At 39.1% G+C, this 13,839-nt stretch overlaps 3 protein-coding genes across 3 annotated transcripts; 2 read left to right on the forward strand and 1 right to left on the reverse strand.

The window, feature by feature from the left end:
- LOC18769072 (suppressor of mec-8 and unc-52 protein homolog 2) lies at nt 168-4,220 on the reverse strand. The gene is made up of 11 exons (XM_020568089.1): nt 4,020-4,220; nt 3,595-3,735; nt 3,463-3,512; nt 3,141-3,255; nt 2,852-2,900; nt 2,677-2,766; nt 2,309-2,377; nt 2,102-2,225; nt 1,291-1,670; nt 790-1,170; nt 168-564 (listed from the first exon to the last, which is right to left on the reverse strand). The coding sequence occupies exons 1-11, from the start codon at nt 4,064-4,066 to the stop codon at nt 280-282; spliced, it is 1,731 nt and encodes a 576-aa protein (XP_020423678.1). The 5' UTR covers nt 4,067-4,220; the 3' UTR covers nt 168-279.
- On the forward strand, nt 4,938-6,978 carry LOC109950265 (GDSL esterase/lipase 5-like). Its single transcript, XM_020568757.1, has 5 exons — nt 4,938-5,259; nt 5,345-5,463; nt 5,558-5,788; nt 5,890-6,148; nt 6,444-6,978. The coding sequence occupies exons 1-5, from the start codon at nt 4,977-4,979 to the stop codon at nt 6,749-6,751; spliced, it is 1,200 nt and encodes a 399-aa protein (XP_020424346.1). The 5' UTR covers nt 4,938-4,976; the 3' UTR covers nt 6,752-6,978.
- LOC18771337 (probable E3 ubiquitin-protein ligase RNF217) lies at nt 11,577-12,631 on the forward strand. Its single transcript, XM_007203805.1, has 2 exons — nt 11,577-12,202; nt 12,469-12,631. Exons 1-2 carry the CDS (start codon nt 11,577-11,579, stop codon nt 12,629-12,631), a joined length of 789 nt encoding a protein of 262 aa, XP_007203867.1.

Consider the following 13,839-nt stretch of genomic DNA (forward strand, 5'->3'; position numbering starts at 1 on the left):
CATAAAAAACGACATGTCGTTTTACGACAATACATCACGTGTTAAATGTCGTTTTAGTTAGCTTGCTTCTTGCTACCTGTTGAGAATGTACTTCTGTTGTAATGCAACTGCTAAATTTTCGATGTTATTTATAATTTTTACATTAGTTTTTATCAAACATCCAAACAAGGAAAAGGAAATGGTTTCTCATATTTCCCATTCACTTCAAAGCAGTTTAAGGTACATCAAAATTTTCCCAATAAATATTACAATTTGTTAACCTAACTAACTAGCTTCAATTCAAACACGAAGCTTCTTGCCAGGCTGTACATCATCGTCGTAATGGCCGCCGCCGCCGCCCTCTCCATCGATGTCCTTATCCATCTTCTTTCTGGCAAGTATCTTGTTGATCTTGTGCAGATCATTAGTGATCTTCTGGTCCTTGTTTTGCTTTCGTGTCTTTCGACCATCTTGCATCTTCACGCCAAATTGGAATGCTGCCTTCGGCATAGCTTCCTTCTGCTCATTGTATGTTGCCCATTCTTCTTCTGTCTCAAAGTCCCATCGGTGAAGACGACCCTTAGCCTGTTCAGAAATATTTTAACAAATACATAAGCACTGATTGTAATTTGTAACAATAACTATAATGTTGCGCCCATAACTGTTAGATGATCATTCATAGAAGCAAACAAAGAATTCCCACTGAAGTATTTTCTCCAATATGTTGGATGTCATACAAAACTAAGCTACAGAATGAAGCACACTTCCTAGGCAGTATGAACAAGATTATTGGTTTAATCAGAAACTTACTCGTCCCCCCATATCCATTTTTGACAAGTCATCTTCATCGTCGCTGTCAACGATCTCCCGATTATACTCTTGATAGCCAGGGTAACATTCAGAATAACTCTCTGAGATGAAGTTGGGATCCTTTTCTCGGGCATCTTTCTCCCTCAATTGTTGAAGTCTTTGGTCATCACGCTTGAACACAGATCCTAAACCCCGATCCTTCTCTTCTTGAGTCATAAAGCGTGGATCCTGTATGTTTAGGCCTGCTTCAACATCATAACCCTCCATATTTGGCTGGAGGTACTGTTCAGGATAAGCCATTTGCTCAGCATATTGGTACTCCGCCGGCCACTCACCCTGGTAGGCCCCAGCCATTTGTGTTTGTGTTGCATCGTATCCATTCTAAATCCAAACAATGAACAGAGAATTACTCATCTATGAAAAAATGCAAGTCAAGTTTCTGTTTAGAAACACAGTTTGTACAACAATCTTCAAAATGAAGAAAGAAGAGGATCAACATACTGTTTCTTGCCATTCCTGAGGCGCCCCATAGGGTTGGACGGGACCATAAACAGGTTCATCAAAATAAGAAACTTTTTCCTTGTTCCGGGGAGACTCTTCCATGTCTTCAGAGAGAGGGCTTTGACTCAAATCCTTACCAGGAATAGCATAGTCAACACCATCCCCAACAAAAATGTCATCCTCATCTGCTCTAGCCATAGTTGGGCCTTGTTGTGCTTTTGAATCTATATGATTTTTCCTCGGGGGAGGACCAGGAGGTGGAGGTGGGGGCGGAGGCAAAATCTCTCTTTTAGTTTCATTCTTCGAAGTCCCAGCATCAGGCTTCGAGGGCTTATCCTCTTCAACAAATTCATTACCAATAATTGAAATCTTTCCTATAACTAAAACAAGGACCAAGAAAAGAACTTGATTAAATAATCAACAAATAAACAACGATAAAAGGTAGATAGGATGAAGGATGAAAACAATTGATGAGAACTCTCAAAATGGATTATGAAATATTATCTCTTCAACCCTCACAGTATACACCAAAATGCCAGCATCACAGACAATATTAGGCAAGTTATACCAAACACACAACAAGGAATTCTGATACAAATTAGTTTAGTTTGGTTTAGTTTATCTCCAAAAAAATTAAGTTGACCACATTTAAACAATGTTTTCAAATACATGCTTTATATATCGCTTCGCTTTGACTTGGAAAGAGAATTACTCACAGTATATTACAGACAATTGTATCAAGAACCTAAGGTTGCATATAGAACTGATGATGTCCAGTTACTTTTGACCAAAAGCAGGATAGGGAAATTACCTTTTGCATCTTTCTCCTTCTTTTTCTTCTTGAGAACCTTTCCAGAAGATCCAAGACGAAGATATGACATAATTTTAGCAATTCGATCAAGTACAGAACCATCAACACTGACAGTTACCATTTCCTGCACAATAAGTAGAAGCCAAAATCAGCATAACAGTCCAACACTAAAAGGACAAGCGCACCAAGGATCAAGAGAATTTTAACCTCTGGTTGCGGACAGTCGGCTTTGCTCCTATGCAAGGTGGTTGGGATATCATGAGTGTATCCACCCTCCTGATATGTGGAATAAGAGAAAATGATACAGAAGTTAGGAAAATGAGAGATCAAATTCATTGAGTATCCAAAAGTAAGCTCAGTACTCTCTAAGAAGTGTGTACAGAGCACTTCTACTCATAGTTGATCTACCATGCATGCTTCAGGTGGCAACCAAACACAAAGTGATCCCGAACAAGCCACCCAAGGTTTATCATGATTCACGCAAGCTTAAAACATGAGCCCAAAATTATCCCAAAAAGACTACTCTGCCCTAAAATACACAGGCTTAAAATAAAAAGAGCAACCAAGACTCTTACCATGTTGAAAATAAATGACATCCTACCAGGAAGGAACATCTCATTGGTTTTTATAACAGCTTGTGGCTTGACTATGCATTGGTACACCGACTGAAACACAGAAATGAGACATCAATGCAAACAGTTAAAGATTTAAGAACAAAACTACCTCATCATATCACCAAAAGTAACACACCTTTGCAGTTGCAGTTCGAAATGACAATTTTTGGTCTTCCTTAGATGCCCTGTCAGAGAACAGAAAACACATGTTAGCACACACGCTATGACAAAGCTAAAGAAGTTTATTGACATTTGCCATACATCTCTAGAATAATAACTCATATTAACACTTGAAATGGCCAGTATCAACACAGACTCTAATCCTTCTACATCATGTTTGCCAAATTTAATTACTGTAATCGTAAATATAAATGGGAAAATATGGCATAGCCTGACAATTAGGACAAGTAACCATATACAATTACCTAGACTTTGCATCAGCCTCATCTTCAGCATCTGGCTTTTTGTCAATCTCGCTTCTTATTTTGTTAAGTAAAGCGTAATCCAATCCTTTGACCAAATGCGTGTGTTCCACATCACCTGAACAGAATTAATCCCGTTCAGCATACAGATAAGAACAATGACTTTCCGCATTTACACAAAATGGCTTGCCAAAAAAACTATTGACTATCTGTTTTCATGAATTCTTACACAAAGCAACAAATGCAAGGTTATTTCTATCGCAATTTGTTTGAATAACACATTGGGATTTTTTTTTTTTTTTCTATTTTAATGAGTAACACGTACCTCCAAGATACTTGCTCTTCTCAATGGATAACTTCTGTGCTTCAGCTGCCCTACAAATACCATTGCAAATATGATTATGCTAATAAACAGCAGAGCCATAGTCAAGTTGAACATGAAAGTTTAGATAATAACCGGAGATCAACATTTCCAGGAGGCGCAACGGCGTGAAAAGAACCCAATTCAGTCTGCTCATAATCAGGATTTTGATCTTCTCTTCGCTCCTTTGCTCTGTCTCTGTATTTTGGCAACTCCGGCTGTTCTGCTTTCTCCTCTCTGCATGCAGCACCACATAAACATAACATCAAACACATAATCTACATTCAAAAATTCATTTTTCAATGTCTGAAAAGCTAATTTAATCCCAGATTTTAGCAAAACAGGTTCATTACCCACATAAAAAAGGGTACAAAATTAAGATAATAATAATAAAATTTTAAGCTTTAGAAAAATAAAAAAAAACATGGTGCTGATGCCCATATCGACTACGCTGCATGTTAAACGTTGAATTGGAAGCTGTGTGTTGTACAGTGAACGAAACAAATTGAACTTTAACTCACTTGCGGCGAATAACTTTCTCCTTGTGATGTTTCTTTGACGACGTCATTGATACAACTGAATTAAAATCAGGGTTGAGGGAGCTTCTTCAAATGGCAACAGTTAGGGTTTGCAGCAGTGGCGAATTGGCGAAACGAGGTCGCTGGAACAAGATGCAGGCAGGAGGATTTCGTTGATCGCTAAATTACGGATATAGCCTTCCGTATATACGCATGCTTGAAAGTTGAAACGCACCGTTCTTCAATTTTGGCTTCTTTCTTTCTCTTTTTTCTTTTTCTAATTCGTGAAAATTAAGTTTGACAACTCAATCAAAAACGACATCGTTTCGGGTCACCTCACTAGCTCCTTTGGACCGCATCCTTCGGTGGACATTTTTTTTCTTTTGGTCAAACCTCATTGGACTATGCACTTCTCTTGCAAGCTTGTCCTTGATCAACAAGGAAGAGAACTTAATTCGTTCGGATCCTTAAACATGCTTTGTGCACCCCAAATTGAAAGGATTTGGGTATGGAAATAATAAAAATTCTAAATAGTTGACATGTACTTATTTCATTCGTTGTTAATCATTATATATATGCTTAAATTGTTAATTAACATATCAATTGTTATATTATACGATTACTTATAATGGTATAAAAATGTGATCATTCTAACATTATCCGTGCTCGTGAGTTTCGATGTTGCTCGACAACCTATGCAATTGATCATGGTCCTCCTCTTAACCCTTACTAAAAGACAATATATGGTAGTATATAGAATAATGTCCAGTCAATTGTGAATTATTGGTGCTAAACTAATAGACAAATTTAGGCTGATAATTACAAGGGAGCTTTTGGTTATTAAAAACTCTTGAAAGCTTGGCCTTTACTAGCCAAGAGTATCTAAAACTCTATATATTCTTACACATAAGGATTTCTAGGTACCTAGAGGACAGAAGTCAGTAATATTCAACTTGTCAAATGGCAAGCCTGCAGAATTCTCCCTTGGATCACTCAATCCTCATCTGTGTGAGCACTCTGCTGTTGTCAACTGTGTTTGGATCATGTGCTAGTGATCACACATTGAGCAGCAGGACTGTTGCCTTGTTCACTTTTGGTGACTCAACTGTAGATCCTGGAAACAACAATTACATCAAAACCATTCCTGAGAACCAAGCACATTACAAGCCGTACGGGCAGAACGGCTTCTTCCAACACCCCACGGGACGCTTTTCTGATGGTCGTATCATCGTAGATTACATAGGTAAGTATTATATAAATATATTTGCATAATCAAAATAAAGAAGTATAGAAGATGTGGTATAATGTTTTGTATGCTAATGATGCAGCGGACTATGCAAAGCTGCCACTGATCCCTCCATTTTTACAACCTTCTGCTGATTACACAAATGGTGTCAACTTTGCATCTGCTGGGGCTGGCGTCCTTTCTGAAACCAATCAAGGATTGGTATGGCAAATTTTAGTCTTTATATGGCTATGAATCACTAGAGATCTTCTTATTTTGTGTACATAATAATTTGAATCGAATTGTTCAATTTTAGGTGATTGATCTTCAGACACAATTGAAAAACTTTGAAGAGGTGCAGAAATCACTAACAGAAAAGTTTGGAGAAGTGAAAGCAAAGGAAGTGATATCAGAAGCAGTTTATTTCATTAGTATTGGGAGCAATGATTACATGGGTGGTTATTTGGCCAACCCAAAAATGCAAGAACAATATAACCCTGAACAATATGTGGGGATGGTAATTGGAAACTTGACACAGGCAATCCAAGTAAGCCTTATCAAACCTGCTTTTCATTGCAGAGGGTCTTCAAAACAAGGCCTGCTGACTTTTGAGTTGACCCTTTTTTTTTTTCTTTTTCTTTTTTGCAGGTGTTGTATGGGAAAGGGGCTAGAAAATTTGCTTTCCTAAGGTTGTGTCCACTTGGATGCTTGCCTGCCTTTAGAGCTCTGAACCACAAAGCCAGTGGAGGGGATTGCTTTGAAGCAGCTTCTGCCCTTGCTCTAGCACATAACAATGCTTTAAAAACTGTGCTCACAAGCCTTGAATATATGCTCAAACAGTTTAAGTACAGCACCTCCAATTTTTATGATTGGCTCCAGGACAGAATAGATAATCCCTACAAACATGGTAACTATGCTTTATGTTATTTTTATTTTCTTCCCAAACTTACAATAGCACCATTAAAATATAAGAAAAGTAGTGATCCCCAGTGACCAGGCAAAGCACAATATAGAAAGGGGTTAGATAGATTAAATTACTAAAATGATCTTTGGTGGGGATCTTAATCAATGGTTTCAGGTTCGAAACATAGTAACACGTTGATAGTGTGTGTGAGAAAATCCCCCTCCCCCTTCCTAACTTTGGCAAAATAATGACTGCACTCACGGAAAATGGTCATTTTAATCTAACATTTACTGTGTAGGTTACAAGGATGGAGTGAATGCTTGCTGTGGGACTGGACCCTATGGGGGCATCTTCACCTGTGGAGGCACAAAGGAAGTTAAAGATTACCAATTATGTGAAAATGCTGATGATTATGTATGGTGGGATTCTTTTCACCCCACTGAGAGGATCCATGAGCAGCTTGCAAAGGCTCTCTGGAATGGGGCCCCTTCCTCTGTAGGGCCATACAACCTAGAAGAGCTCTTCTCAGTTGATGAGGAGAAGCTCACCATTGGCTATATGGTTGATGACCCAGAAGCACAAGATCACTTTTCACTTCTAAAATAGTAGCAGGACAGGACCACGGTAGCTTACCCTGCAGCCTGCCCGTCAGTGAAGGGGCTAGAAGTTTAGTTGATATATGCAATTTGTATGTGATGATGTGTGTTGCCCTTGTGATAGTTAACTTCTTTGCAAAGTCAGTCTCCTCCTATGTTTGGGCTTCGGCCTCCATAAACATATTTGCGAATAATATTAAGTAAAAATAACAACAAACATAAATATGTCTTGAGTGATATGTTGAATCCAGGTTCCCTAAAATCTTCACGACCCCCAACCCTCCCTCCAAAAACCGAAGTGACAACCAACGATCAAGAAAGAAAAACATATTTTATTATTCAGATTGTACAATGTTTGAAAAATCGCTAGGCGGTCCTAGAGTTTTTTTTTTTAAAAAAAAATTATTTTGTATTATAAATTATAAATTTATACAAAATCAGGCAAAATAAAAGGATATATAACCGCAAAGGACCCACTAGTGTAGTGGTTTGGAGTATTTACTCCCTCAGGCAAGGTCCTGGGTTCGAGTCCTAGCATCCGTGTTGTGTGTATGAGTTTAATATGCTATCGCCCCTTTCAATAGGAAAGGACCTCAAAAAAAAAAGGATATATAACCCAAAAAAAAAAAAAGGCATAGATACTTAGAGAGAGAGAGAGAGAGAGGGCCGCGAGTTGCGGCGGGTGGGTGAGGGGTCGTCGCGGCTTGGTGGTGGTGGTGGTTTTCTTTCAAGTCCAAAAAAAAACCTTGGCTAGGCCGCCTAAATCCCGTCTAGCGCCTAGGTGCTGATTTTTTGAACTAAAATAACAACAACAAAAAATTCATATTCACATTTATTTCTCCCCTTACCCCATCTCAGCTCAGTAGGGGTGAGCATTAATCTAGCCGAACTGATTAAATTGGCCGAATTGAACAGTAATTATAGGTTTGGTTTAATTTTGACCAAGAAAAAGTCAAATGGTTTAAAACCAAACCATACTATATATCAGTTGGTTTGGTTTAAGCTTTTATAAATCAGTTTAAAGCAGACCAGACTGATATATATATATATATATATATTTTACACGTGTAATCCCCCAATTAGATAATAACTAGACTATCTACTTATATTTTTATTTTTATTTTATTTTGCACGTGTAGTCCTCTAGAGAATCACTATATATGAATGTTGAATTTGAAATTAGATAGACCTTTTGTAGTTGTTGATATTTAAATTGTAGCTATATTAGTTATTGAATTTTGAAGATTGATGACATGTGGAGTTTTAGGATAGTTTCATTGTAACTACATTAAGATATATTTATTTTTTATAAACGGTATAGCCGGGTTAATAAAAAGCCGTGTGGCTATACTTCGGTTTTATTCAAAAAATAGTATAGCCGGGCGGCTATACTATTTTTTGAAACGTGGCGAAATGGGCGCTAGGCGGGACGGCTATATAAATTGTAAGATCCCACATCAACCAATTGAGAGGGGGTGATGTGCCTTATATGTGCACACCCGCATCCATCTAGCACGAGACCTTTTGGGAGCTCACTGGCTTCGGAGTCGTAGGAACTCCGAAGTTAAGCGAGTTGGGGGCCAGAGCAATACCAGGATGGGTGACCCACTGGGAAGTTGCTCGTGAGCTCCCAGAAACAAAACCGTGAGGGCAGAGAGGGGGGCCCAAAGCGGACAATATCGTGCTACGGCAGAGCGGATCCCGGGATATGACAATTTGATATCAGAGCCACTCTGCCGTGCGGTGCGAGTGTGCCGACGGACGTCGGGCCCTTAAGGGGGGTGGATTGTAAGATCCCACATCGACCAACGGAGAAAGGGCAATGTGCCTTATATGTGCACGCCCGCATCTATCTAGCACGAGGCCTTTTGGGAGCTCACTGGCTTCGGAGTCGTAGGAACTCCGAAGTTAAGCGAGTTGGGGGCTAGAGCAATCCCAGGATGGGTGACCCACTGGGAAGTTGCTCGTGAGCTCCCAGAAACAAAACCTTGAGGGCTAGAGAGAGGGGCCCAAAGCGGACAATATCGTGCTACGGCGGAGCCGATCCCGGGGTGTGACATAAATAGTCTAGCCGTTCGGCTTTACTATAGTTTTTATTATTAAAAAATATTATAGCCGCCCGGCTATACTTGGGGCCTTTCTTATAACAAGCGTACAGACGAGCAGCTGTATTACGATTTTTATTTAAAAATAGTATAGCCGTGTGGCTATACTTATTTGGCATGTGGCAAGCTGACTCAGCTCCAGGTGTGCTGTTTTTTAATTATAGTATAGCCGGGAGGCGATACTCGAGGTTTTTTTTAAAATAAAAATGGTGGCACTAGGCAGGTGATTTTTTTTCTTTTTTTATAAATAGTATAGCCGCGCGGCGATACGCTTTCTGCACTATTTATAAAAAGGTATAGCCGGCCGGCTATACGTTTTAAATTGACTAAATTACCAATTTCACCCTATCTTCTCCTCTAGTTTACGTACTTGCCACTCCCTCTATTTCTCTCTTTCCTCCAATCAACCACAGCCCCAGCCCTCTTTAGTTCAACGTAATTAGGGTTTTGATCCTCTTCATCATAAAACCCACGAATGTAATCAGACGACGACTTCGGCATGCTCGACGCCAATGATAACGAGGATTTCTATAATGCCGGCGACGACGACGAAGCCGGCGCTATGGACAGCGACGAAGCTTGAGTTGCGGATTACGAGTTCATCGACAACGACTCGGACGATTCCAATGATGTCGCCTCACATCGATACCAGGTGGCTTTCTGCTTATTATTATTTTTTAATTATGACAGTTTCCTTCTATTAACCTATTTTCGAATAATATTGAGCAAAAATAAAAACAGACTAAACAAGAAACCCACAGAAATATCTCTTGGGGTGATATGTTGAAGCCAGGTTCCCTAAAATCTTCAAGCCCTCCAACCCTCCCTCCAAAAACCGAAGTGGCAACCAACGATAAAGAAACAATGACAAAGAGCCAGCAGGCTTTTGTCTGTGAAATCTGTGTTGAGCCCAAGGCAGAGCAGCATCCGAGTGGTTTGGCATAAAAAATTGCAGCCATGCTTATTGTAGGGATTGCACATCAGGGCTGCTAGAGCCCGGGCTTTGTCGTTCGATCCTCCCCAAGGAGGTGTTTGAGAGGTGGGGGTCGCCTTATGTGAGGCTGCTAGACGGGTCATTTTCTCTTCTTGTTTTTTTTTTTTTTTTCGAATAAATAGTATAGCCGCCCATCTATTAAATATAAAATACATAAAGAGTATAGCCGAACGGCTATACTACCTTTTTTTATTGTTAAAAACAGTATTGCTGGGCGGCTATACTCTGGGTTTTTAATTTAAAAAGGTATAGCCGCCCCGGCTATACTTTCTTGACACGTCGCAAGTCGGCGGTATAAACAGTATAGCCGCGCGGCTATACTAGGGTTTTTTATTATAAAAAATAGTATAGTTGTGTGTATGAGGATTCCTGCTCCCTTATAGTTTAGACTATCGCTTGTACTCAAAAAAATAAAATCCTCTAGAAAGCAATGTGATTTGATAACATATGCAATTGATCTTAGTCCACTACCCCAAATCCTTACTAGAATACAACATTAATAATTACTAGAACCAAAGATATCTAGAATAATGCTCGTTCAATTGTGAATTATTGGTGCTAACAGACATTAATTTTAGGCTGATAAGTACAAGGTAGCTTTTGGTTATTATAAACTCTCTTGAAAGTTTTGTCATCTACTTGCCAAAGATTATGAACTCTCGAGAGTTTGGCATCTACTAGCCAAGATTATCTTAAACTCTTACACGCAGGATTTTTAGGTGCCTAGGACAGAAGTCAATAATTTCAATATCTCAAATGGCCAAGCTGCATATTTCTCTCTTGGACCACTTAATTAATATTCATATCTGTGTGAGCACCTTAGTGTTGTCAATTGGGTTTGGGTCATGTGCTAGTGATCACATATTGAGCAGTACATCCTGGAAACAACAATTACATCAACACCATTCCTGAGAAATTAACCAAGCACATTAGCGATCTTATTTTGTGTACATAAATTTGATCGAATTGTTCAATTTTAGGTGATTGATCTTCAGTTCAGACAGAAAATGATCTTTAGAGCGGATCTTAATGATCCCTCCAATCTCAGTAAAATAGTTTGGTAATTTCAATTTTACACAAACTATGGTCATTTTAATCTAACATTTACTGTGTAGATTACAAAGATGGAGTGAATGCTTGTTGTGGGACTTGACCCTATGGGGGCATCTTCACCTGTGGAGGCACAAAGGAAGTTAAAGACTACCAATTATGTGTGAAAATACTGATGATTATGTATGGTGGGATTCTTTTCATCCCACTGAGAGGATCCATGAGAACCTTGCAAAGACTCTCTGGAATGGGCCCCCTTCCTCTGTAGGGCCATACAACTAGAAGAGCTCTTCTCAGTTGATGAGGAGAAATAATTAGTATTGGAGTCTATTATTATTAAAAAAAAATAAGAATGGGAAAAATAGGAAAAATAATAATAATAATAATAATAATAATAACCATGTGGCGGATGGTCTTGGTGATTTTGACCATTCGCTGGCAATTTGTATGTGATGATGACTTCTTTGCAAAGTCAGTCTCCTTCTATGTTTCGGCTTCGGCCCGAATAATATTAAGTAAGAATAAAGAGCACAAAGAAAGCGAGAAAAGATCAACAAACTAAACAAGAAACCCACAGAAATCTCTTGAGTGATATGTTGAAGCCAGGTAAATCTTCAATCCCCAAAAACCCTCCCTCCAAAAAACGATATGGCAACCCACAATCAAGAACCCCCTATAAACCCCCTATGGATTTATCCATAACTGAAGTTGGGGAGTCTTTCAACTCGGAGAATACAAAGACCCAGCAGGCTTTTGTCTGTGAAATCTGTGTTGAGCTCAAGGCAGCAGCATCCGATTGGTTTGGCATAAAAAATTGCAGCCATGCTTACTGTAGGGACTGCATGGTCAGTTACGTGGCCTCCAAGCTTGAAGAGAACATCACAAGCATCCGGTGCCCCGACCCAGATTGCACATCAGGGCTCCTAGATCCCGAGCATTGTCGTTCGATCCTCCCCCGGGAGGTGTTTGAGAGGTGGGGAGTTGCCTTGTGTGAGGCTGTGGTACCTGCCTCTCAAAAGGTTTACTGTCCCTACAAGGATTGCTCTGCAATGCTAATCATTGATGATGATGGGAAGAAAGGGATGATCGTAAGGCAATCGGACTGCCCCCATTGTAGGAAATTGTTCTGCGCGCAGTGTAAGGTTCCTTGGCATGTAGGGTTTGAGTGTGCCAAGTTTCAGAAGTTGAACAAGGTTGAGAGGGAAAGGGAGAACATGTTGAGAAACCTTGCGAAGAAGGAACAATGGAGGAGATGTCCCAATTGCAGGTTCTATGTGGAAAGATCGCGGGGTTGCAACATCATCCAATGCAGGTCAGTTTATCTTTTACCTTCTTTCTCCCCTAATTACTGATAAATCCGATCAGTGACGTAAAATGTCGATCTTAAGTGGTTCTATTTCTAATGTTGAAGGAGGAGGTCCCAGACTCCCATGTGATTTCAACCTCCCTAATAATTATAAATAAATAAAACAAAGGTGGACTAAAATTGCTGAATACTGTTTCAACTTGTTTCGTTCAATTCAATGAATTCTTGAATTAATGCCCTATTAATTTATGTCCTTTTTGAGTTGATTGCAGGTGCAAAACTAAGTTCTGCTACGAATGTGGTGAACTTTACATCAATTGCAAGTGCAAAATTGATTGTTTTGTTTGTTTGTTGGGGTGCTGCGGACTTATTGTTGTTGTTGTTAGTTTTTTTGTTGTTATTGTTATGTTCTGGCGGGCAGTGGCAGAGCCATGAATTTAAGTAAGAGGGGCACCCTTTAAAATTCACTCTTTCTTATATGACAAATCAACCTACTTTTCAAGAAATTCCTTTTTCTCACTTTTCTTTGTTTTTTTTTTCTCTCTTATTTTTTATGAATAACCTAACACTCTTTCATGGTAACAAAATCCATGCAACTCAAAAGAAATTTACACATGAAATAAAGAGAAGAGGGGCATTTAAGAATTTTTGAGGAATTTTAAAATATTTGTGCAAGATCACTAACATAAAATTTTATGTACAACAACATTTTAGATGGGCCAGTGCCCACCCTAGGCATGCACTGATGTGATCAAGTTTTAATTGACGCTATTCTTGAAGTTATTATCTTGATTTTTCTTATTATAATTGAATACACGATAATATTTTCCGACATAAATATGGCCAATCCATAGCCAACCTTGCTAGCTCATGATTGCCGGTCAGATTGAAGCAATCAAAAGAGCAACTTTCAGTGCTCAAATGTGGCTAACTCAAAGTGCCCCGGCAGGAATTTGCCTATTATTTTTTCAATTGATATTTCGATATAGAAAGATCGGCCCTTGATTTTTATTTTTTTTTATTTTTGAATGATAACCTTAACTCTTTAAAATTAATGAAGTTATCAAATTCCAGCAACATTAATAAAGTTTCAACAAAAAAGAAAAAAAAATAATTGACGTGTCAAAATCACATTGATTGTAAGAAGGAGCTCCTCCTCAATTTTATTTTTGGGTCATGCTAGGGAGACCAACTTTAGATACCAACTTGTGTACCAACTCTCTAATAGAGGTGGAGCCCACCAATACAAGGGGTCCCACACTCTATTAGAGAGTTGGTACACAAGTTGGCATCTAAAGCACTCGAGAAGAGTAAGACCAAAGTCTCTGCTGCATTTTTCTTTTTCGGGTGGATTTGTGGGATTGTGAATTGTGAATTTATGAGGATTTTGATTTTGGGGGTCTTTGGTAGTTCGGATTCTTAACGACTTTGGGCGGGAATATTTTTGCACGTGGAATGCACGTGAGTTAGACAGGTCGGTGACTTCTAATGTAAGGAACTAATATATGGACACCCATTAATTTGTTTTCTAGACACCCAATTCCATAAACAAATCTTTGTTGTTCACAAGTAGGTGTGGCAATTTCCGATGACGACTCAATACATAATTTGACATCCGCACGATTAAACTTTACAGTCAACTC

This window comes from Prunus persica, chromosome G7 (genome assembly GCF_000346465.2).
Source record: "Prunus persica cultivar Lovell chromosome G7, Prunus_persica_NCBIv2, whole genome shotgun sequence".
NCBI classification, from domain to species: Eukaryota; Viridiplantae; Streptophyta; class Magnoliopsida; order Rosales; family Rosaceae; genus Prunus; species Prunus persica.